General features: G+C 40.6%; 1 protein-coding gene across 1 annotated transcript in view; it reads left to right on the top strand.

Annotated features, from left to right (window-relative positions):
- CLIC1 (chloride intracellular channel 1) overlaps positions 1-13,038 on the top strand; it is a 49,560-nt gene extending 36,522 nt beyond the window's left edge. Inside the window, exons 2-6 of the mRNA XM_015823252.1 lie at positions 6,637-6,746; positions 7,688-7,813; positions 7,934-8,040; positions 10,684-10,865; positions 12,711-13,038. Coding sequence (XP_015678738.1) covers positions 6,637-6,746; positions 7,688-7,813; positions 7,934-8,040; positions 10,684-10,865; positions 12,711-12,872 — 687 coding nt within the window. The 3' untranslated portion in view covers positions 12,873-13,038. The remainder of the gene's footprint in view (positions 1-6,636; positions 6,747-7,687; positions 7,814-7,933; positions 8,041-10,683; positions 10,866-12,710) is intronic.
- Positions 13,039-26,762: the final 13,724 nt, after the last annotated feature.

Raw genomic sequence — 26,762 nt, 5'->3', positions numbered from 1 at the left:
CTTTCTTTAGCAAAACAAAAGGCTGGTCAGGGAATGTGTTTTGATGATAAGCTGAATTAAAGGCTAGGAGTTTTGGGTGAAGTTGGGAGGAACCTGATAAATTAGAGGGCAGGATTGAGCCTTTTAACTGTTTTTAACTGGTTTAAAGAGTGGAAGGTTTTGATTGTTGGTATAACAGAGTCACATGCAAGTGAGATGGACGTTCACATACGCTAATCAAATAAATATCATAGAATGAGGAAGTTGTTAAATACAATGGGGAGTAATACTGTTACTTGTATTAAATTACAACATTTTTTTGTCTTGTCTCTGTCCATTTTCCGCTCCAGGGGCTGCTTATTTGTAGCCCATGATTTGTCATTTGGGGGGGGGCTAATTTGCACCCCTGATTCAGCCTGGTCAGTGGAATGGCTGCAGGCTGATGGAGTTATGTTGCTTCTGGAAATGGAGTGCAATGAATTGAATAAAGATAAGCACATAAGGAGCTTCTGACGGCTTAAAGTGGAATTTCCTGTCTACTGCTGAATAAAATTTTTCCTTTTTGGCAATCCTTCTCAAGTCTCAGGATGAGATCAGCCAGGGACGCCCCGGTCTTCCTCCTGACGAGACGAGACAGGCATGAATACAGTAATTCAGTTTTAGTTCGAACATCTCCCCTGCCTTTCTTGAAATATTCATGCAGCCTTTTACCCCAGGAGTTGATTGAAATCTTATTTTTATGGCTCATTCACGCTTGATCAAGTTCCAGGAAAAGAATATTTTCTCCATGTAAAGATTTGCAGTTTGGGGTTGGGTTCCCCCCCCCTCTTCCTGGGCCACTGGAAGAATCAGTTTTAAATTAAAAACTAGTAGTCCCTGACAATGACAGATGACGAATTATAATTGGTGAACCGTAAGGGGGAAGAATGTCCATTTAAAGCTACTTGCAGTGGTTTTTGGCAGAAAAGGTTGTAGAGGAGGGATCTGGGGGAGGTTTTCCCCCCTCTACTGGTAAATTCCTTCTTCTAAGAAATCCCAATTTAAAAAATAATCATCCTGAACTGTGACCAGTCATTCTGACACATAATCCTTCAGGGAGGGGCATTCTGTAAGCAGTCCGCTTCTTTCTTTCTTTCTTTCTTTCTTTCTTTCTTTCTTTCTTTCTTTCTTTCTTTCTTTCTTTCTTTCTTTCTTTCTTTCTTTCTTTCTTTCTTTCTTCCTTCCTTCCTTCCTTCCTTCCTTCCTTCCTTCCTTCCTTCCTTCCTTCCTTCCTTTTATAAATTTATTCAATTTATGCCACATGTATTACTTTAGAAAAAACTCAAGGCAGTGAACATATATAATACTCATTCCTCCTATTTTCCCCACAACAACAACCCTGTGAAGTGGGTTGGGCAGAGAGAGAGAGAGGGAATGGCCCAAGATCATCTAGCTGGCTTTCATGCCTTAGGCAGGACTAGAACTCAGTCACCTGCTGCCTTAACCACTAGACCAGACTGGGTCTCTTTATAGTTCCCCAAACCCCTTAAAGTGGGCAGGACCTGAAATTTTGATTGTGGGCCTTTTTTTCCATTTTGGAGAGGGTGGGGCCTTTAAGGAGTGAAATGGGCTTCAAGGTGTTAAAGATATGTGCTTCATCCCTTAACACCCATCCTCCCTGGAGCCATTCTTCCATATTTTGGAAGGGGCATTCTGAGTGTTTTAATTTCCCAGGTTCATTTGAACTGCTGAGCTGCAGATGCTAGGAACGGACAGCTGCTTAAAGTTACAAATAAGCCATCTGTTCCTGCAGCATCTTAATCCAGCCAGTAGCATCTCAAGAGATGTTCATGTTTGCATTTACTTTCTTCCTCCCCACAATTTCAGCATGGGAAGGACTAAAATAACCATGACTCCTCCATCTCTTTTGGCACGCTTCCAGGAGCCCTCTTCCTCCACCATCATTCTGCCATTTGTTAACAAAAAAAAGGCCAACTCCCTATTCTTTGCACAGGCTGGATGGCCCATTCATCCAAATTGCATGGGTGGCAGCTGTAAGGCGGCCATTTTGCCTCCCGATTTGCTCCTTGTTTCGTTCTGTTTGGGTGTCGTCTTGGCAACCCTGCAAGCCTGCGGATGAAATGCTCTCCAGATGCAAATGCTGTCTGGGTGCAAATGTTCTCTGTGGGCTCCAGATTAGCCAGTGGATTTGAGAGGAACCAGGCTGTTCCCATAGCAGCAGGCTGATGGCTGTAGACCTTTGGGAGTGTCATTTGCCTATCTCTGCGATTGCCGGCCGAGTGCCTCCAGACCATGGCAACTGTTGCTAAGAGAGTTCCCAATGGTCTGGCATCCTCCGACTGTTCCCATGAGGGCTGTCTTGTGGATCAAGCAGTCAGGAGGATCTGGAAGAAACGCCTTCTTATTTGCTTCTGTTGTTGGTCTGAGTTATCAGTCGTTGCCAGCCTGGCTATAAATCAAGGCTTAAGTAGCACATTCGATGCACATTAGCATAAAGTGCCCAACTGAATCCTAGAAGGATTTATTTATTCTACTCAACACAGAGCAGCAGAAAGAGACAGACTGCAAGTGCCTAAAAAAAATTGGGTTCTTTTCCCTGACCCCCTCTCTTCTCCCTGAATCCCCTCAAAAGTAATTCCCAAATTGTCATTTATAATGTGAGTTAAATATCAATTGTTTTATTGATTCAATTTATATCGATTGATTCAATTTATACCCATCTCACACGCGTGACTTTGGGCAGTGCACAACTTTAAAATAAGTGAAAATATTTATCATTGTTCAACGATCGCAAAACATATACAGGTAGTCCTCGACTTACAGCACTTCGCCTAGTAGCCATTTGAAGTTACAACAGCATGGAAATAAGTGACTTATGACCATTTTTCACACTTACGACCTTTGCAGCATCCCCGTGGTCACGTGATTTACATTCGGATGCTTGACAACTGACTCATATTTATGACAGACGGTTGAAGTGTTCCAAAATCATGTGATCACCTTTTGTAACCTTCTGATAAGCAAAGTCAAGGAAGAAACCAGAATCATTTAACAACCATGTTACTAATTTAACAACTGCAGTGATTCCCTTAACAAATGTGGCAAGAAAAATCATAAAATGGGGCAAAACTCACTTAACAAATTTCTTATTTAGCAACCTAAATTTTAGGCTCAGTTGTGGTCATAAGTTGAGGTCTACCTGTACAATAAATAAAAACACACAACAGCAGGGGAATCATAAAATGGCCTTCAGTGGGGTCCACAAACCCCTGCCTCTCTTACATGCACACTTCTTTTGATTGTCACATTAAAAAAATAAAATTTCAAATAATTCATTAATATCATCAAGTAGAAACTGAGCAAATGTGGAAAAAGCAAATAGTGGTGGAATCAATAAGAACTGCTGCATTTGGTGCTGTGCCAAAGATTTGGAAAAGCTCTTGGATACAGTCAGAGTGGAAGGAATCTCAATTTGTCAATTACAAAAAGCTGCAGTATTTGGAACAGTGCATATATTATTTAGTTAGCCTAGATTTGATCATCAAAAATACTGACTCCAATCAGAACTATCATAGAAAATGAAGAATGCAAAGTGCTCTGGCACTTTAGAATTCAAACAGACAGGCACCTGCCACATAACATGCCGGACTTAACAATTGTCGGTTAGAAAGATAACAAAAGTCTGGATAGTGAATCTGGCAGTACCCGGAGACTACAGAATAGAAGAGAAACAACTGGAGAAGATAACAAAATACAAAACCTGCAAATAGAAATAGAATGACTGCGGCAAAAGAAACAAAAGATAATACCAATAGTCATAGGCGCCTTGGGTGCAATCCCAAAACAACCGGAGCACCACTTAAACACCATCGGCATTGACAAATTCACCATCAGTCAATTGCAAAAGGCAGCTTTGCTAGGAACAGCTTACATCCTGTGATGATACCTCTAACACCATCAAACATCAACATCTGCCTATCCCCGGTCCTTAAGAGGAACTCGATAGGTGGATAAAAAAGTCAAATCCAGTCTGAACAGCTGGCTTGACTGTACAATGAACAACAATAATAAGTTTTTGTTCTGGTCCCTCTGGGCTTTCAAAATAAAACCCCTGGCTTTCCAAATGCTGTGGTTAGAAAAAAAAATTGTAAGCTCCTAGTAAAAGAAACTAAAACACTTGCAGATCTGTAGTTAAAGTTTCTGCCAGCAGGCTTGGTGTTCATAAGGCTATCTTGTCAGAAAAGTGAAACTTTAGTGTTGGTTACACTGAGTTTTACTGGAAGGGACTATGCTACCGTGAAAAGCATATCACCTGATGATTAATGCTGAAGTTGCATTATTATAAGGAGAGCTCAGCATTTTTATGGGGTGGTGTTTGTAACCTTTGTGACTGCAGAGACGCAATTTTTCACGGTCACCGGGAAAAAAAAAATCCCAGTCATTCCTTTAACAGGAACTGCAATAGTTGTAGCGGAAACTATTGTTTGGTACAGGTTTTTTTTAAAAAGGCTGAGTAGCATTGTTAAAAATTGCCAGTAATTGAGACTCATGGAAAATACCACCTTCTATAACTTACAGGAGGAATTATCTTAGTTTCCCCTTGCATCTTGAGGGTTGGCTGATACACAAAGTAGCTGCATCTCAAACCTGCTAGAATATTTTAGGCTCTAAAAAGGCTTTTGGAGTCTACACTTTTAAAAGGATAATTCACGGATGAGAAGAAACTGGTACATTTAGTCTTCTGCTCCCCTTGCTGTACCTGTTTTCCTTTCCTAAATATGAGCATCCTTCTCTCTCTGTTGACCTGGTGTTGGCCCTCCTGGAGAAGTGTGGTTAGAACCTGTTCTTGTCTGTGACATGTTTGTGGTACTGTACATTGCCTGGGGCTATAGTTCTCCGTCTCCTGTATGATCAAAGAATAGAATTGCACATACAAATTGCATTATGCTTTGGTTTAGTTTTAAGGCATCCTTTTTTGCTCTCTTAAGTTGAACAACCACCTTAATACAGGCACTCCTTGACTTGTGACCGTAATGGAGTCTGGCATTACAGTCACAAGTCATTGCAATCATTAAGCAACTCACTTGACTGGACCTGATGTTTGGGAATTTTTTGCAGCAATTGTTAAGTGAATATGGAGGTTGTTAAATGAATCCATTTTACTCAATGGGTATTTTTTTTAACAGAAACCGGTGACAGAAACTGGCAACAAATATTGAAAATTGTGGGCACATGACTATGGGATGCTAAAGATGAGCTAGTTGTGATTGTGGTCGTAAAGATGCACTGGTTGCCAAGTGTCCAAAATCCAATCATCTAACTCACTCACTCTCTCTCTCTCTCTCTCCATTTTATTTTAAAAATCAGGTCATAAGTAGCTTTTTTGGGGGGGGGGAGTTGTCTCCTCTAACTTTCAACAGTTGCTAAGAGCAACACACTTTCCTCCTTCTATGTTTTCCACAAACAGAAGCCCTGTGAGGTGAGTTGGACGAAGAGAGACTCACCCAGATGGCTTTCATGACTAAGGCAGGACTAGAACTCACAGACCCCCTACTGTCTCTCCAGTTCCAGCCCCAATTTGATTTCCAGTTGATCAAAGGTGTTCAGAAAAACTTCACAAAATAGGTGGGTTTGAGGCAGGATTTTAAAATGGCTGGAAGATGTATGGATGGAGGATGCATTAAAATGGTTGTTGTTGGTGTTGTTAGTTGTGAAGCCGTGTCCAACCTATCGCGACCCCATGGACAACATTCCTCCAGGCCTTCCTGTCCTCTACCATCTTCTGGAGTCCATTTAAGCTCACGCCTACTGCTTCAGTGACTCCATCCAGCCACCTCATTCTCTGTCGTCCCCTTCTTCTATTGCCCTCAATCTTTCCCAGCATTAGGCCCTTCTCCAGTGAGTCCTTCCTTCTCATTAGGTGACCACAGTACTTGAGTTTCAACTTCAGGATCTGGCCTTCTAAAGAGCAATCAGGGTCGATCTCCTCTAGGACTGACCGGTTTGATCGCCTTGCAGTCCAGGGGACTCGCAGGAGTCTTCTCCAGCCCCATAGTTCAAAGGCCTCAATTCTTTTGCGCTCAGTCTTGCTTATGGTTCAAATTGGTATGTGGGGACCAAAATGGTATGTGGGGATAAATGGCAATAATGCAAAATAGTCTATGGAGATTCTGAATCAACCAGGCCATGGTTGTCCCAAAGGTGCTTTTTCAAAAGGCAACTGGACTTGGTTTTTCTTTGAAGACGTTTTGCTTCTCATCCAAGAAACTTCTTCATTTCAGAACTGAAAAAGTTTCTTGANCCCCCCCCCCCCCCCCCCCGCCATCCTGCCGCGCAATGTTTCTCAACCTTGGCAACTTTACGATGTGTGGACTTCAACTCCCAAAATTCTCCAGCTAGCGTTGCTAGCTGGAGAATTCTGGGAGTTGAAGTCCACACATCGTAAAGTTGCCAAGGTTGAGAAACATTGGAGAGGAACTGAGGGACTGCCATTCTTGTACCCAGAGAAACGAAACTCTTTGTTATTCCTCTTGCTACCAATTCCAGGCCAATGTGAGCTATAGACCAGAATGATTTCTGCTGAACTGTGAGTTGCGGTTTAATGCTTGTATCTAAGCCTCGCTGTTTGGATTGTTTTTTTTTGGTTTTTTTTTGCAGGCTGGCAGTGATGGAGCCAAAATTGGGAATTGCCCCTTCTCCCAACGACTCTTTATGGTTCTCTGGCTCAAGGGAGTGACCTTCAATGTCACCACAGTGGACACCAAAAGGTAATCCTGTCTTATTCCCCTGACACTAGTGGTCAGCCTCCTTCTCCATTCCACTTTGGACCTCAGCTCTCAAACATTCCCAGCTAAATCCCAAACACATGGAAAGAAGTTGGATGGGGGTCAAACTCATGACCATATCCAATTTATGTTACAGGTGGTCCTCAACTTGCAACCATTCGTTTAGTGACTATTCGAAGTTACCAAAAAAAGGTGACTTATGATCAGTATTGACACTTACAACCATTCCAGCATCTCAATAATAATAATAATAATAATGATGATGATGATGATGATGATGATGATGATGATGATGATGATGATGATGATGATGATGATGTTGGAAGGGATCTTGGAGATCATCGAGTCCAACCCCATGGTCACGTGATACTGGCATGTATCTATAACGATTGCCCTGTTCCTGATGATCACCAATTGTAACCTTTCCAGATGGCTTCCGACATGCAAAGTCAATGGGGAAAGCCATATTGACTTAATGACTTCGTGATTCACTTAACGACTGCAGTGATTCGCTTAACAACTTGGCAAAAAAAGATCATAAAATGGAGAAAAACCTCACTTAACTGCTGCCTTGCTTAGCAATGGAAATTTTGGGCTCAATTGTAGTTGTAAGTTGAGGACTATCTGTAAATTAGCTGCCTCAAAGGTGCTTTTTCAAAAAGGCAACTGGACTGTGTTTTTTTTCCTTGAGGAAGAAGATGTTTCGCTGCTCATCCAAGAAGCTTCATCAGTTCTGATGGCGGGGGGGGATGGAAGGATAGGTTCGGATAGGATGGAGGGGTGGAGATGGAAGGATTGTCTTTCTTTGCAGTCCTCTGGTCGTTAGTCCTCTCTCTGAGAGCCTTTGAGGCCACTTGGGTGGGTTTATCCGTGTATATTAGCCATTTTTCATTTCTTACTTACCATTTCCCTCTTTTTCGTAGGAGAACCGAAGCCGTGCAGAAGCTCTGCCCCGGAGGCCAGCTCCCATTCCTGATGTACGGGACCGAGGTCCATACGGACACTAACAAGATTGAAGAATTCCTGGAAGAGGTTCTGTGCCCTCCTAAGTACGGACTAAACAAAGCCATAGAGCTGATTGGCAAAGTGGATTTTGGGATATAGAAAGAATTTCATATGATAGTATCAAACTCTATGGATTTTTTTGTTTTGTTTTGCTTCTTTCTTAGGTATCCAAAGCTGGCTGCTAATAACCCTGAATCTAACACAGCTGGCCTTGATGTCTTTGCCAAATTCTCTGCCTATATCAAGAACTCAAACCCATGTCTCAATGCCAGTGAGTATCTTGGACCAAAAGTCCTGATTGCTGTTCCTGTGTGATTGCTTAATAACTTTTGGGAATTCATTTCCTTTTCCTTGCTTCTTGGTTGGGTTGTGTTCCTCAACCTTGCCTTTTCACTTTCTTCTTTCTCTTTTGGCTTCTCTTCTCCAATCCAAAATTCTTCGGCTCATTTCCCACAAAGTGTCACTTGTACAATATATGGATAACCAACAGGAGAAAGTAAGTATGTTTGTGGGAAACCTAACATTTGCAAAAGGGTCTGTGTGGCTGTATAAGGTTAAAGAAACACTCTCATTGGGGGAGGGAAAGTCTCAGGAGCCAATAAGGAAATGCCTATTAAAAAAGGGGAGGGGAAAAGGAGGGAACAAAGAGCAAAACGGAATAGACCCGTGGTGGCGAACCTATGGCACATGTGCCACAGGCGGCACGCGGAGCCATCTCTGGTGGCACGTGAGCCATTGCTGGGCCGAGCTGCTCCCTCCTCCTCTCTGCACATGCGCAGTCCGGGAATAGGTGAGAGGCTATAAAAGGAGCAACTTTCTGCGGAAACAGCATTTGCTGCAGATAGCGAGCATGTCGGAGCGGACAACGAGCGAGCGAGCACAAGCTGACAGCTCGGTGGCCATGCCCACTCGGTGGCCATGCCCACCCGGCACCCGGCGATGCATAAGTGGGTTTTGGGTTGCAGTTTGGGCACTCAGTCTCTAAAAGGTTCGCCACCACTGGAATAGACCGTCTTGAAAATGGGCATGGCTGGCCAGCAGAATCCTAAGAAAACAGCACTCATTTCTGCAATAGCTTCCAAGTGAAGCTTCCAAGTAAATAGCTTCCAAGTGGAGCTTCTCACTCAGTGTTTATTTATTTTTATTTATATGAATTTATAAGCCACCCAACCCCAATGTACTCTCAACATTTCTAACTTGCCACTCCATTCTCATTGGTCTGTAATGTAACGTTCTTCCTGCTTGCTTTCACTGTGAAATTGCCTGTCAATTAATCTTTCCTAGCTAAATCTTTTTCTTTGACATTATTATTATTATTTTTTACTTGTATACAGTTCAGAGGCTAACTGGGCAGCTTCCATTAAAAACAATAAGAACAATTTTAAAAATGAAACAGAATCATTGTTGCCTACCATTTAGTTGTTGTCCCTCATTTCCCACCAGCTGCTATGCCTCTTTTTGAGTTTACCCCCAAAATCCTAGAGACAGAATCGATTCTGTTTCTGTCGTCTTACTAATGTTCTTCTTCTTTTCTAGTTCCATATCTTGAATCTCACTGGCCCCATTTGCTTTCTTCTTGGATACTGTCAAGCTTGCAAAGTAATCCAGACCAGAAGTAGATCCCGGATTACTAGTTCCATCTTTATTGTAAGGTTACATTAACAGAATCTGGAAGTACCCCTCCCCTCCCTCCCTCCCTTTTTTCACAACCCTGTAGTCCCTTAATTTGGGGTAGAGTCGGGGCGACTAGATGGAGCTGAGCATTTACTGGCCGAATGCCCTTCCTGATGCCTACGAGGTGTTCACAGCAGGTATTTTTTTCTCTGTGCCCTGAGAGAGAAACATCTGCCACTACCTAGGGTTGAACTCTCAACCTTCCAAGTCAGAGGCGAGTGTCTTCACCACTAGGCCACTATGCAGCTCACTTTCTTCCCTCACTTATTTTCCCCAAAACTAGGGAGGGTCCCTTCTGAGTTGCCTTTTGACACCCCTCCTCCTCTGAATGCAAATTTTGTTTGTCAGGCTATTATCTAGGCTGCGGCTCTACCTCCTATATCTCCCAAGATCATTCCATTACAGTTACTATTGGCTTCCTTTCTACCTTGTTCCTCTTGTTCTAAACCTCCCAAGCTTTTTCCCAATTCAGTGACCAACTGAATCCTTCCAGCTGTGTTGACTTCTCCTTTAGATTTTTCATGGGTACCTCTTATCTCTTTTCCTGCCTACCCCACTCTTCAATTCAATTCAATTAACAGAGGGATAGAACCAAGATCATGTGAAGTGTTAATACCACTTTACAATGCCTTAGTAAGGCCACACTTGGAATCCTGCATCCAGTTTTGGTCACCACGATGTAAAAAAGATGCTGAGACTCTAGAAAGAGTACAGAGAAGAGCAACAAAGATGATTAGGGGACTGGAGGCTAAAACATATAAGGAACGGTTGCTGGAATTGGGTATGTCTAGATTAACGAACAGAAGGACGAGGGGGGACATGATAGCAGTGTTCCAATATCTCAGGGGTTGCCACAAAGAAGAGGGAGTCAAGCTATTCTCCAAGGCGCCTGAAGGCAGGACAAGAAGCAACGGGTGGAAACTAAGCAAGGAGAGAAGCAACCTAGAACTAAGGAGAAACTTCCTGACAGTTAGAACAATTAACCAGTGGAACAACCTGCCTCCAGAAGCGGTGAATGCTCCAACACTGGAGGTTTTTAAGAAGAAACTGGACAGCCATTTGTCTGAAATTGTATAGGGTTTCCTGCCTGAGCAGGGGGTTGGACTAGATGACCTCCAAGGTCTCTTCCAACTTTATTATTATTATTATTATTATTATTATTATTATTATTATTATTATTATTATTATTATTATTATTATTATTATTATTATTATTATTATTATTATTATTATTTCCTAGATCTTGAGAAAGGTTTGCTGAAAGCGCTGAAAGTGCTGGACGTTTATTTGATGACACCGCTACCTGAAGAGGTGGATGAGAACAGTGCAGAAGACGAAGGCCAGTCCAACCGCAAATTTCTTGACGGAAATGAACTTACGTTGGCAGACTGCAATCTGCTGCCCAAGCTCCATATTGTCAAGGTGAAAAACTCTTCAGAGACAGGGTTGCCTCTAAATTATTATGGGGAACGGGAGCTAAGAGGGTGGTTTCCTTCACATCCTATTTGTAAGCCTCCCAGTTGAGGAAAAAATGCAGGAAGAATGACATTTTTGGTCTTATTTTCATAACTCCTGGTTTTATACAGGAAGGCACAAAGGCCTCCACCAGAGCGTTTGACGCCCATCTTAGGAGTGCCATATTCAGATCTGAAATGCTGAGGGCACTTCGTATTTGGTGTGTTCCTCCTTTCTTCATCTGTCAGCTGTTACTTCAAGCTCTGCCTTTTCCTGGGCTTGTGTGAGGTCAGGGAAATATGCACAATTGAGTTGAGGAGGCAACAACAGAAGGGAACAACATGTTGCTGTCTCCTTAACTCCAACACATTTTTTCCTGAGCTCATGCAGCATCTGTGTGAGGCCAGGAAAAATTGAGAAACAGTTGACAGAGACAGGGTTACCACATCAGATTCAAAGCACTCTTGCTTACCTAAGATCTGATTCAGATCCATAGCATACTACAGGTAGTCCTCAAACTTACAACCATAATTGAGCCCCAAAATTTATGTTGCTGAATGAAAAATTTGTTAAGTGAGTTTTGCCCCATTTTACGACTTTTCTGGTAAAGTTGTTAATCACTGCAGTTCTTAAATTAGTAACCTGGTTGTTAAGTGAATCTGGTTTCCCCATTGACTTTGCTTGTCAGAAAGTCGCAAAAGGGGATCACATGACTCTGGGACACTGCAACCATCATAAATATGAATCAGTTGTCAAGCATCCAAATGTAAATCACATGTCCATGGGGATGCAATGGTCATAAGTGCGAAAAATGGTCATAAGTCATTTTTTTCAGTGCTGTTGTAACTTCGAGGGTCACTCAATGAACAGTTGAAAGTTGAGGACTACCTGAGATTTCATTACAGATAGTCCTCAACTTACAACCATTCATTTAGTGACCATTAAAAGTTCCAATGGCATTGAAAAAAGTGAGTTATAGCCATTTTTCACATTTATGACTGTTGCAGAATCCCCATAGTCACATTGATTAAAATTGAGACGGTTGGCAACGGGCTCATATTTATGACGGTTGCAGTGTCCCCAGGGGTCATGTGATTACCTTTTGCGACCTTCCGACAAGCAAAGATAATAGGGGAGCCAGATTCACATCACAACCATATTACTAAATTAACAACTGCAGTGATTCACTTTACAACTATAGCCAGAAAAGCCATAAAATCAGGCAAAATTTTACAAGTGTCCTGCTTAGCAACAGAAATTTGAGGCTCAATTGTGGTCATAAGTCGAGGACTACACCTATCAGCATATTACAGTAGTGGGCTACAAACCATTCGTCATAAAAAGCTAAGACTCTTAAGGCCTAATGCTATGCAGTTGCCAGCTTTATTTATTAATTAGATTTGTTTGCTGCCCATCTTGCCAAATAGCAATAGCTCTAGCTCTTAGAATTCCTCATTCCTGGCTGAGGAATTCTGGGAGTTGAAGTCCACAAGTCATAAAATGGCCAAGTTTGAAGACCCCTGTCTTAGACTTATATACTGCCCCATAGTGCTTTACAGCACTCTCTGGATGGTTTGCAGAGTCAGCACATTGCCCCCAACAATCCGGGTCCTCATTTTACTGACCTCAGAAAGAGGGAAGGCTGAGCCAACCTTGAGCCCTGTCAGGATCGAACTCCAGGCTGTGGGCAAAATTTGCCTGCAACACAGCCTTCCAACCACTGAGCCACCAGGGCTCCTTCCTTGCAGAATGTACCAATTGATCAGTGGGTTGAAACTGCAAATAATTTGTGGCTGTACACCTTCCCAACAGGTGGTTTGCAAGAAATACCGCAACTTTACCATTCCTGAGGAATTCTGCGGCATCCATCGCTATCTCAAGAATGCCTACGATCGTGAGGAGTTTGCCAGCACCTGCCCTGACGACGAAGAAATTGAATTAGCTTATGAGCTGGTTGCCAAAGCTTTGAAGTAGTAAACTTCTAAAATGTGGAGAAGGGACACAGGGCTTCCCTGGCAGGGATTCTTGGATTTGGGCTCTTCCAAGCGTATTTTAACATAATGTATTTCTGTTTGGCCACCGGAGGGGGAATGTTTGTTTTCTGGAGGGACAAAAATGATTCGAATTTAAATATGAGCAAGTATGAAATAAAAAAAAATACATGTTTTTAAAAATAGGAAGTTTCTTGTTGTACTTGTTCCTTACCCAAAGGAGGGGAAAACAATTATAAAGCGTTGCATGATACTATGACTGCTACAGGAATATTGGGTTACTTCTGTAGTTATGAAACGCCCCGCTGGATAATTCTGCAAAGAAGATGGAGCAAGCTAATATGAATCCTGACTTTTAGGTTATTCAACATTTCATACTGGTTGCTCAGAAGAACAGGCAATGTTGCTTTGGCAGTTCAGAAGTTAAGCAAGATTGGGCCTGTTGAGTATGCAGAATAACAGAGTTGGAAGAGACCTTGGGGTCTTCTAGTCCAACCCCCTGCTCAGGCAGGAAACCCTATACCAGTGATGGCAAACCTTTTAGAGACTGAGTGCCCAAACAGCAACCCAAAACCCACTTATGCATCGTCGAGTGCCGGGTGGGCGTGGCTGCAGTGGTAACGGCAGACTGGGTGAGACTAAAAAGTTCAATCAATTCCAACTTTGCAAGATCTTTTTTTTTTCCGCGAGAAGTTGAAATTGACTGATTGAATCTTTTTTTTTTTTTTGCACACGGCGGCGGAGGCCTAAAGCGAAAAGGTTTTATAAAACCCAGTTGAAGGCCTAGGACTGGGACGACGGTGCGCGTGCCCACAGAGACGGTTCTGAGTGCCGCCTCTGGCACCCGTGCCATAGGTTCACCACCACTGCCCTATACCATTTCAGACAGACGGCTGTCCAGTCTCTTCTTAAAAACTTCCAGTGTTGGAGCATTCACCACTTCTGGAGGCAGGTTGTTCCACTGGTTAATTGTTCTCACTGTCAGGAAGTTTCTCCTTAGTTCTAGGTTGCTTCTCTCTTTGGTCAGTTTCCATACGTTGCTTCTGGTCCTGCCTTCAGGTGCTTTGGAAAATAGCTTGACTCCCTCTTCTTTGTGACATCCCCTGAGATATTGAAAAATTACTATCATGTCACCCCTAGTCCTTGTTTTCATTAAACTAGACATAGCCGATTCCTGCAACCCTTCTTCATATTTTTTAACCTCCAGTCCCCTAATCATCTTTGCAGATGTGAGACTACAAGGGGGATATCAGATCTGTAGGATAGGCCAGGAAGATAAAACAAAAATCTAGAAGAAAGCAAGACCAAGCCACTTTCGAACTGTTGCCAAGAAAAGTGTGCAAACGCAGCCATGAAGTCATCACGAGTCGATCCTGATTCTCTTCAACCCAAACTTTACAACTGAAGAGAACATTAAACATGTGTGACCCAGGTCAGAACTGATCTGTGGTGCTTCCCAATGAATCCTAGGGCTATAATTGGGGAAAAAAACTCGTACAGTCTTTAATATATTTTCTAGTTAAAGTCCAAGGAACATGGATTCCTTAAAATGGTCCCTAGGAACTATTCTTGTTGTCAATTTGGAGGATGGTTTTCATTACCCATCAAACAAGTGTTCTCTGCTTTACAAAGACAATTGTGATAACTAATACTATTAAATTATAGCATCTTAGCTAAAGGGTACCCAATAACTCTCAGATTGTAATCTCACTTTGTAAATCAGATGTCACTGAAGCTTATTCCACAGCTGAAATCTTTGAATTCATGAATGATAGTTCCAATGTTACCTTGCTGACATAGAGTTTAACTCCGAGATCTTGCGATATGAAGAGAATTGCCTGGAAAAAAAGAGGCCTGAAGAAGGCTGATCTTGGGCAATTATTTTTTGCAATGTCAAGTATATCTTTTGGGAGATTGCCCAATGCATAAAATAAGAGAATATCCATGCTTCTTAATCTAAAAGAATGTTTCTTTAAGTTTTGTTTTCCACCAATTGCAGGATCTGTGTATTTTACAAAGGGTGGAACACATTTTCCTTGAAATTTTATGTTTCCTGAACTTGTTTTCTCAGAACATTTGGGAAAGTCTTAGCACAACTTGATTTTTTTCCCCTTGACATGCATGTCTGAAGCTTCTCGACCAGCCTCATCCCTCTTCATTTTTTTCTAACCGGTTTTGTCTAATGAAACATTCTTGAAACATGAAGATTTGCAGTGATTTTTTTTTATCTAATAAAGGTGCTGCTGCTGTGGGTTTCGGATTCTCTTCCTGCATAGTTCTACCACCTCTTTATGGGATGCTTGATCACTGACTTGATCACTGCTCTTAAAGATGTCTAATTTCTCTACCTACCAGTACTTTTCTGTTTGTATTACTTAGTAAACCATCATCAATTCATTACGTTGAAGTGGGATATAAATACAGACTAAGGACATAAAAGAGTTCCCTGCCCCTCCCAGAATTGTTGAGAGTTGGGTGGCCTGCAAATTTGATGAATAAGTAAATAATTATGCTTACATTTCAGATTTAGGCAGTAAAAGTATAATAAAGGTAATGAAATAAACCAAGGGGATAGTAATCTTTCTTGTTTCCTTTACCATCTTAGAAAGCTTTTCCCCTTCTCCTTTTTAATGCAAAGTTGATAGAACCAGGCAGATTGAAAATTCTTTATTTTCCCTCTGCAAAATTGAGAAATTATCCCAAGAAAGAGAAGGAAAAGGACAGGATGTGCCTGAGTTCCTCCTATATAGCATTTGGGAGTTCCCAGGTCTATTGAGTTAAATAGAGATGGTAATTACAGATAAGTAATTACAGTGGGCTGTAGTGTTATCCCATACCATTACATGAGACTTAATAAAGATAGACCAGTATGAACAAAAGTGGGGTGAAGACCAGCAGCTTTGAGAAGTTACTGAAGTCTCCAGCAACCCCATTGCACAGGTCAGTGGAGCAGCAGAAAGTGTTGTAGGTGAAATTGATCCCCAATATGTTTCGAATTCCCCAAGCTCCACACATGGAAGGATCCCCACAGGTCTTCTCATGGATCACCAGTTCAAGAGCACCTGGGAGAGAGAAATGAGAGTCAAGGTCGGATGGAAGAATATCACAAATACCACACTTCTCCAATTATCACCTTTCCATTTCATGGGCTAATAAGTTTGATCCAATCTTTCTGGTAGGACCACATGAGAGATTTCCCCAAGCATTTGATGTCCCTCCCATTTCTCAGGTACCTTTCTGATGTCCATTTGTGTCGAGCAGAAGGAGCGGAGAGGTGAGGTTAGTATTGGGGTTCCTACCTAACCTGTCCCACATTTTCTTTCCTAGCTTTTGAGAGGTTAGGATCATTACAATGAGGAACATGAGAGCATCACCTTTGTGACCTTTTGCCACTGACGTGAGACACTTCTGTGATGGGCCACACGGTGTGGCAAACTTCAAGCAATCCAGCGGGGAGATGGTGGGGAAGAGGCAAGTGTAACATCGCAAAGGGGATCCTGCAAACACAGCAATAGAGTTTTGTCTTCACAAAAGTTTGTAACATCACGACATAGAATTAAAATAGTTCAGCTGAAGTATCAGATTTTGTCAGGAGAGACAAATAATCAAAGGCCCCACATGAAGCACGCTAGAGCACACAGGCATCAATCCTTTTTCTGGAAACCTAACCTATCATATTTAAAAAGTTCTAAATTTAAAATGTTCATCGTTCACCTCGAAGGAAAGGACAGAGTTTTGTTGTTCATTATTTTAAATTCTGTCTTTGCAGCTCAAGGTTAGGTACTTAATAACACACAGAGATGGTGACTGGCAAAAGTTTATCCAATAAATGGAGAGTAGAGCTGGCCCTTCTCTCATCATTTTCACTATTACACTAAATGTCTGTTCAATGACTTATAAACAGAATCCAGGATGGACGATGCTTCCAGAGAAGTACCAAAAAACTTGTGCAGGTAGTTCTCACCTTACGACCAGTTAATGACCACGGCAGTTGCATAATAACTGCGCTGTTCACCAGATCATAAAATTGATCACGGTCACATGGTGACCTGGTTAACAACCAGATGACCTATGATGGTATTTGCTGACTCAGTTGTGGTTGTAAGACAAGGACTACTTCTGAAGAATTAAGAACCAGGCCGGATGAGACATTAAAGCAGATGTGGGTCCTATATCTGCCACCAAAGCATTAGCAAGGTACCCCTAGAACAGTGATGGTGAACCTTTTAGAGACCAAGTGCCCAAACTGCAACCCAAAACCCACTTATGCATCGTCGGGTGCCGGGTAGGTGTGGCCCATTGGCTGGGTGTGGCCCATTGAGTGGGCGTGGCTGCGGTGGTAACGGCAGACTGGGTGGGACTAAAAAGTTCAATCAATCAATTCCAACTTTGCAAGATCTTTTTTTTTCCCCGCGAGAAGTTGAAATTGATTGATTGAACTTTTTTTTTTGTACCCGGCGGTGGAGGCCTAAAGCGAAAAGGTTTTATAAAACCCAGCTGAAGGCCTAGGACTGGGGAGACGGCGTGCGTGCCCACAGAGAGGGCTCTGAGTGCCGCCTCTGGCACCCGTGCCATAGGTTCGCCACCACTGCCCTAGAAACTAGCCCTCCCTCCCTCAAATGCCTAACGCTCCAACATTTCACTGGAAAAACCAGAGACAATTTTTAAAAACTCTTAAATGCTCAGGCCGAAGATCATGGCCCAGTGTATTTCAGCTATGTATTGCTGAAGTTCTGCTCCATCAAATTGGTATTTTTTTTTTCCTATGCAAGTTTGTTTTTCAAAAGGGAAGATATTCTTCTCTAGGTTAAAGAGAGTTAAATGCTATACGATATCCCCTAGTTGACATACAGAAGAACTTCAGAACACTTCATAAACCCTCTGGTTTAATCTGCCTGTTTGATGCCAAGATCTGCCATCTCCTTGAGATGGGTATCTAATTTCTGCTTGAAGGCTTTCTTGAAAGAGCCTTTTCTTTCCAGTTCTCATCTAATATTTTCCCACTTTCAAATAAGTTACTTCTAAACAAAGAAATTTCTTCTTAAGAGATTTTTGGCACTGATTTTGTTATTTAATAGGGTAATGAAATGTCTGTAGGCAAACGACCAAGATCAAAAAGCCCCAGTAACTCCAGTTTCTTCTAATCTTCACCTCTTGGACTTAAAACTAATGAGGTTTCACCTACTTCGACCTGTGAGTTTTGCAAAAATGCCACCAAGTCACATTTTTGTCTCCAAATTTTATTTGTTACTAGCTGTACCCGGCCATGCGTTGCTGTGGCTCAGTCTGGTAAAAGTGTGTGTTGCTTTTAGGTCCAATAGATGGCGCTGTTTTTCAAAAAAGCATGTTTTTACCTGTCACAGGTGTGACATCTATATAATATAGGTATATAAAAACATGCGCGTATTCGAATGCAACATTGTGTCAAAATTTCAAAGCAATCGGTGAAGAACTTTCGAAGATTTAAGATTTTGAACAAATGAACATTTACATTTTTATTTATATAGATGGTCACATACTGCAATAAACAGAACTGACTCCTTTTTTTTTTTTTTTTTTGCAAACAATCGTGGGGAAGTTCAAGGAAGGGACAAGTGAAGTTAGAGGGCCCCACTCCAGTTCTGTTTCAAAAAAATGTCTTTGTGTCCCATCTTTATTCTTCTTGGACTTTTCTGATCCAATTTAAAGCTACAGTATCTAAGTTTTCCCACTGTGGCTGTTTTTCATTGCCTATCTCATCTGTAAGTCCAAATGAATCCAGGGGTCACTGAGAGGCTGAGGTTTTAGTAACTACAATGGAAAAATCTGAACCCTGTGTTGTGAAATCCCACATCTAACGGTTTTAACAAAGCCTTGCATAAAGGATCAAGATATAAACTAAACATTGGGGACAAATGAGTAGAAGAAAATAAAAACAAAGGAGTCAACACGCCTGAAGGCAGAACAAGAAGCAATGGATGGAAACTAATCAAGGAGAGAAGCAACCTAGAACTAAGGAGAAACTTCCTGACAGTTAGAACAATTAACCAGTGGAACAACCTGCCTCCAGAAGCTGTGAATGCTCCAACACTGGAAGTTTTTAAGAAGAGACTTGACAGCCATTTGTTCGAAATGGTATAAGGTTTCCTGCCTGAGCAGGGGGTTGGACTAGATGACCTCCAACTAGGTTCCTTCCAATTTTACTACTACTACTACTACTACTACTACTACTACTACTATTATTATTATTATTATTATTATTATTATTATTATTATTATTATTATTATTATTATTACAAGAAAATGGCAATACAGATAGTCCTCGACTTACGAGAATTGACTTACTAAGATCAGAATTTCCATTGCTGAGTCACCCCAATTTTACAGTCTTTTTACAGTCTTTTTTTGGCCATAATTATTAAGCAAATAAATACAATTATTAAGTGAACCACGCGGTTGCTAAGCCAATCCGACTTCCCCCATTGACTTTGTTTATCAGAAGCCACCTGGGAAGGTCCCAAATGGAGATCATGTGAATCCAGGATACTGCAACCGTTATAAATACATGTGGGTTGCTAAGCGCCTGAATTTTGATCATGTGACCTTTGGGATGCTGCGATGGTGGTCAATGGGGGGGACATGTTTTGAGGTACTTTTTCTCAGTGCCGCTGTTAACTTCAAACCGTCGCTAAATGAATGGTTGTAAGTCAAGGATTGCCTGTATTTGGAATGTATTAATTTCTTTTAGAGCAGAGGTAATTGAGGGGTAACCCCTGGGCCCTGGAAATAGGCAAAATAAGGATGCCAAGCCTTTATTAATCTTATTGCATCCATTTCCTTTAAAACATTGATTTATATTTATTTTGAATGTACAGGCGGTCCTTAACGTAGGACCTCAACTGAGTCCGAAATTTCTGTTGCTCAGCAAGACAGCTGTTAAGTGAATTTTGCCCCATTTTGTGACCTTTCTTTCCACAGTTGTTTAGTTGAATCGCTGCCCTTGTTAAGTTAGTAACATGGTGGTTAAGTGAATCTGGCTTCCCCATTGACTTTGCTCATCAGAAGGTTTCAAAAGATGATTATATGAACCTAGGACATTGCAACTGTCATAAATACGAGTCAGTCGCCAAGCATCTGAATTTTGATCACGTGACCATGGGGATGCTGAAAGGGTTCTAAGTGTGAAAAATGGTGACTTTTTATCAGTTCCGTTGTAACTTTGAACAATCAATAAACGAACTATTGTAAGTATCTGTATTAGCTGTCCAATTCCAATTAATCTGATCTAAAACAATCAATCTGACTCAAGGTTTGCTCACTGTCCCTTTTGTGACACTGTGTCACACCTTTGGAGGTTAAATCCAACTGAGTTAAAAGAGCGGGAAGTATTTGTCCTGAAGACCAAAAAGTGGGGAAGAGGCATAAAGCAAAACTTGAGGAACTGTCACAGGGAAGAGGGCACGGATCTCTTTCCATAACTCTCAAAGAGAAGACAGGAAACAGTGAGTGGAAGCTTTACAGAAGGCGATACTTGAAATAAGGAGGAATTTCTTGACTGCAAGAATTGATAATCAGTACAGGTAGTCCTCATTTACGATTGCCTCACCTAGCAACATACACAATTACCACGCTGAAGAAAAAAAAAACTTTCTGTTCAATCCTCACATTTACAAACTTCGCAGGCCAATAAAGCATTGGAAAGCTGAAGTTAGACGATACGCACAGTTGTGGTTTCACAATTGCTTCACTTAATGACCGATGAAGGGCAATATGATCGTTAAACAAGGATTAAGTGTATAATACAGGCTGTCTCCTAGAGATAGATTCAATCACTGAAGTTTTCAAGCATTTGTTTGGGATAGTCTGAGAATTCTTGCCCTGCGCAGAGTTACAATAGTATAGAATAAGAGACTTGGAAGGGACCGTGGAGGTCTTCTAGTCCAACCCCCTACTCAAGCAGGAAACCCTATACCATTTCAGACAAATAGCTGTCCAATCTCTTCTTTAAAACTTCCAGTGTTGGAGCATTCACAACTTCTGGGGGCAAGCTGTTCCACTCGTTAATTGTTCTAACTGTCAGGAATTTTTTTCTTAGTTCTAGGTTGCTTCTCTCCTTGATTAGTTTCCATCCATTGCTTCTTTGTCCTGCCTTTGCGTGCTTTGGAGAATAGCTTGACTCCCACTTCTTTGTGGCAGCCCCTGAGATATTGGAACACTGCTATCATGTCCCCCCTCGTCCTTCTCTTCATTAAACTTAGACATACTCAATTCCAGCAACTGTTGTAACAGAGGATCTCCAAAATCCCTTTCTATCCTACAACTGACTCTGATTCATTCAACTATATCCCTGGAGTTTGACGGTGACAACGATAACAAAAATAACACTCAGCCTTAAAAACACATGGCATCCAGCGGCTATACCCTTTTATACTCTTCTTTGGCTTCTATGTCGCTTATCTTTGTCTTCCCAGGAGGAGGTGGAAAAGGTGGAAATTTTGATTGCTGAGCACTCCCTGGGGCCATGTCTGGCTCTTACTCTCCCAGAATTTATACAATTTACTTACACAAGAGATGTAAAAATGCATCTCTTTTGCCCAGTTTTTAATTCTTAGATGGTATTAATATTTATGTAATTACTTTCATTCTAGTATGCAATTTATGTAATTGCCTACTTTTATGTAATTGCTTCATTCTGAAACCACTTGCCTCCAGAATTATAGATGCACCAACATTGGAAGTTTTTAAGAGGAGAGTGGACAATCATTTGTCTGCAATGGTATAGGGTTACCTGTCTGAGTCGGGGGTTGGACTAGAAGATCTCCCAGGTTATTCTGTTATTCTGTTCTGTTAGTCTACATTTTGAACTGCTTCTCCTTTTATAGTTTGTTAGCCACCTTGGAAAAAAGCTGCATTATAAATCAAATAGATCAGTAGGTAAAGTGAATTTGTCTGAAATCTACATTAGCCCAGATATCTCCACTTACCTGGGGGAAGAAAGAGGAGCAGTACTGCATAGCCAGCTAAGAAGATGATTTTCATGTTTCTCCTTCCTTCTGGGTCTGAACTAGAGAAACGATCCTCCCTTTTAAACTTTCTGCTGCAATAATTAGCAGCAACTTTCTTCCAATTACCTTTAATTTAATAATCATATTTTTAAAAAAAAAACAGGAAGAAAATAAACTGAATTGGACATGTTTTTCCTATGAAAATATGTATCAAAGAGTCTCAGATTTTGAAAAAGTGGGCACTATTAAAAATCAGGCCCATGCTTGCTTACTTAGAACACGTCTCACTGAATACTACACTACTTAACATGGATTTGATTTATGTATTTATTTATTAAATGTGTTAGATTTATATGCTGCCTCTCTCACTATTGAGCAACTCTGGGCAGCTGATGTTTAAGATCATAACTTTATGCATATTTATGATTTCATTTTTTCTATATTTGCATTCCACAGTTTCTCTATGGCACTTTTATGCTCTGAGGTAAATTGTTTGTTTGTTTGCCTTTTTGATGCCTTGAAATCAGTGTTGACTCCTATTGATTGCCTGGACAAATCTCTGTAGCTTTTCTTGGTAAGACTTATGAAGTGGTTTTCCATTACTTTCTTCCTAGGGCTGAGAGAGAGTGATTGGCTCAAGGTTACTCTGCTGACTTTGTACTTAAGGTGGGACTCGAACTCACAGTCTCCCAATTTCTTGCCTGGTGCCTTAACCAGTATATCAAATGGGCTCTTGAATTCTATTGAGTACTTAATGCAGGGGTGTTCAAGGGCAAGGAATAGGTTCAAAAATGCGAAGATTGTAGCCACAAGGCAATAGAAGCTCTGCCCCTTATGTCTGTTGATATATATATATATAAAATAGGGAAGATTTGATTTCACAGCTGTTCCCATCATCTTGCCTTTTTTGATACTTTCCCACTAGATAACCCTGATTGAATGGAACTTAAGAAAAAATTTCCTTAGGTTCCTTTTCTGCCTAAAAAATCCTTTGGAATGGCACAATGATAAAAACTTCAAAAAAACCCAACCCCATCAAATGAGTTAACCTGCACTTTACAATATATAGTTTTAAAACTATAAAGTGGTAGCAAATGAGAAAGAAAAATCCAGAACTTATAAATATGACATTTCAAAAGAAGAATTGGGAGAAATAATTATGTCAATTCAAAGGCCTGAATAAATCAACCACTTCTGAATTAACATCAGGATGGATATAAAATCTGTTGGACCTTCCAGTGAATGATGTTTCAAAATTTGTGTGTTGTTACAAGTTAGGGCCTGCTTCATGTTTCTGCAGAGACATGGAGCTATTCATCTGACTATGGACAGATTTTAAAATACAGGTAGCCCTTGACGTATGACCGATCTCTTAGCGATGGTTTGAAATTATGATGGATGGTGAAACCCCCCCAAAGGTTCATATGACCCAGTTCTGAGGTTCTGACAATTGGCCTCCCCAGTCACATGACTGTATTTTGAGTGCTTGACAACCGGTCCGAATTTACAGAAGTATTTGGCATTTATTTCTGTTTTTTTGGCAAAAATGCTCCATGGTGAACAATGGATTCACTTAATGCCTGCAGCATTCACTTAATCTCTCTGACGTTTTCTTTATGGCTACCACGTTTGTATACCAACCACTGCAAAAAAGGTTATAAAATTGGATTGTTCTGTGGGTGAACTGCTTTATGACCGTCACGACTTATGATCATAATGGGCAGGATCCATTATGGCTCTAAGTCAAGGACTACCTATAATCTGATTTTAACTTATATTTAAACCAAATCAGGTCTTTTTTTCTTATTGGTTCCTGCATTTTATGGTTCTCTCAGGGTCTAACTCTGAATTTTCAATAATTACTACACCTTCTTTTGTGTTCTGATTTTAATTTGCTTTAGATTAGACGAATTGGCATTCTCAAAAGGAAATCTACAAATCTCTCCTATCGTTGGAAAAAGACATTGGCTTGCAGAACTATTCATTCAGGTGGATTTTAATTAAGGGGAAGATAACAGATGTATAAATAAAAGAAATGCATCTACAGGAACAATGGAGAGATCCCTTTCCAATTCTATAAGTATATTGTGCACAGTATTAAATCATTCTGACTATTTCTAATGGAGGAAAAGATGAGTTGCCAGTGACATAACAATATTAATTATTTTGATATTAAAATTGTAAATTAGGCATGGTCAAAAGTAATTGCATTGTGGACAATAGAGGTGTACTGTATTCAAAATGTATTCTAAATCATAGAGTTTGTCCTTTCAGCCTAGAACTCTCTCTTTGGACTGTAGTTTTCAGGTTTCCGGTCTGATGTTTTTCCCAAACTCTGGGATTTGTTTCACAACAGAGGCTGGAGATGTGTACTCAAGATGTCCTTCCAACATATCTTTCATCCAAGTCTCAAGCAAATGGCTCAAAGGAGATGCAGTCAATAAATCTTGTCCCACCTCATGTTTATGTTATTATTAAAACATGTAAAGTGGAAGTTATTGACTAGGTTTACAAATTATGTGTGTAGTAGAGAGTCAGGAAGACAATATGCAGGAAACACAATCTAGGAAAAATTGATCCTTCCGAAGTTGAGATATATAATTTGGAAATGACTCAGGCAGACACTTCTCTAATTTACTGAAGTATAAGAAGGAGGAGAAGGTACAGCCCAACTGGAAATGCAAAATTCTGTTATTATAGACCAGAGGTGGAGAATGATGGCCCCTTTATGATTTATGGAGTTGGCTGGCTCAGGAATTCTGGGAGTTGAAGTCCACAAGTCATAAAAGGGCCATCATTCCCCATTCCTGTTATAGATAATCTCAATAAAAAGGAGTTATAGACTTCTTCTTTTTTAATGTAAAGTTTTATTAGTTTATAATATACGTTACAATGAAAATACAAAAGTAAATAGCGGAAAAGATGGGGAAGGGAAAAGGGAGCAGAGAAGTGAGATAAGGGAGAAAAAAAGGAAAAAAAGGCATTGACTTCCAACTTCTTTTGGTGCAGTAAAGTTGAGTGTCAACTTTTTACTTTTACAAAATAATATAAACTAGCCATTTCGATAACATCAAGTCTACCTAATTGTAAAATCCAAAATTAAAATTTCATTTTTTTCCACTTCAAGCACAAATTCTAGAAGCAGTTTCCACGTGGCAATAAAGTGTTCATATTCTTTTCTTAAATCAATGCAGGCAGTTTAGCCATCTCTGCTAGCTCCATCAGTTTTTGTAACCATTCCAATGACAAACACGACCGTCTGATTTTAGCTTCTCCTTAGATTTGAGGGTGGGCTCACCCAAATTAAAAGATATTATTTTACCCTAGGAAACCCATAGTGGCACCTTCGTAGAGAAGCTTGTTTTATATTTAATCCAAACTCTCAAAATGGCACGCCTGGTAAAATGATTATTAAAATCAATGTTTACTTTAATTTTGTCATACCACAGATAGCCATGCCAACCAAACCTTAATTCATGGCCTTCTAAGTCCAGTAACCTCTTATTCTGAAGGTTCACCCATTCTTTTAGCCAAACCAAACAACAAGCATCAAAATACAGTTTCAAATCAGGTAAACCCAACCCCCCTTTTTCCTTAGCATCTTGCAATACTTTATATCTAATTCTCAGTTTTTCCCCCCTGCCATATAAACTTAGAGATATCCCTCTGCCATTGTTTAAATGGAGTATCAGTTGCAAGTATTGGTAATGTTTGAAACAGGAAGAACATCTCTGATAAAACATTCATCTTAATCACAAAAATTCTACCCAGTAATGATAAATGCAATTTGTCCCATCTTAATAAATCTTTTTTGATACCAGGCACATAGTTATTTTTGAACAAATTTGTGTTTGAATTGTTAATATAACCCCCTTTTCCTCAACCCTAAAACCGGACATTTTGGCGAGTATATCACCATCCTGTGCAATCATATTCTTAATCAACATTGTTTTCGAGTTATAGACTTCTTGTGGAGTTCATTTCCTGGTCTAGTCGACCTAATAGGGCTGACAATGTGGTTTGTTTGGTTTCATTTAGCACAGAATAAACAATACCCACCCTACAGATTCTGCATGGCCTTTGGTGATTCCACATCACCACAGGGAGTTCTTGACTTACAACCAGTCATTTAGTGACAATTCAAACTTACAATGGCATGGAAAAAGTGACTTATGACTATTTTCCACACCTTTGCAGCATCCCTATAGTCACGTGATAAAAATGCAGATGCTTAGCAACCAGCTCATATTTATGACGGTTGCAATGTCCTGGGATCACGTGATCCCCTTTTGCAACCTTCTGACAAGCCAAGTCAATGGGGGAGAAAGAATCCCTTAAGTACTGTGTTATGAACATACCAACTGCAGCGATTCACTTAAGAATTGGGGCATGAGAAGTTGTAAAATGAGGCAAAACTCACTTAACAACTGTCTTGCTTAGCAACAGAAATTTTGGGCTCAGTTGTGGTCATAGGCTGAGGGCTATCTGAACCAGTTTACAACACCAAAATAAAAATATTTGTAGCTGATATGTTTCTGTTTTCTGGGTGGTGTGTGGTAGCAAAACTGAGAAACAAATTGGATGTGACAGGCACATACAGGATTTAAAGTACTTCCTTCAGCCCTTCGAAACCACCCATCCCTTCCCCTAAAGGCCAAAAAAAATTAGCTCTGTGCATTCCCATGGTATCTTGCCATCACAAGTGCCCAAAGTTGAAAAGGAAAACCATTAAACCCTACAAAAAAAAAGCACAATCAATGTCCATGGCCAATTATGACATCTGAATCGATTTTAATAGCTTATAATGTGTGAATGCCACTGTTGTCCTGCATTTCAACAATCCATTTTTAAAAGAAGCCATAGTTTTAAATGTAGGCAAGAATCAGGGC

Source organism: Protobothrops mucrosquamatus, unplaced genomic scaffold, assembly GCF_001527695.2.
Source record: "Protobothrops mucrosquamatus isolate PMUCROS unplaced genomic scaffold, P.Mucros_1.0 scaffold1812, whole genome shotgun sequence".
Classification (NCBI taxonomy): domain Eukaryota; kingdom Metazoa; phylum Chordata; class Lepidosauria; order Squamata; family Viperidae; genus Protobothrops; species Protobothrops mucrosquamatus.
This window is presented reverse-complemented; position numbering and strand designations above follow the sequence as displayed.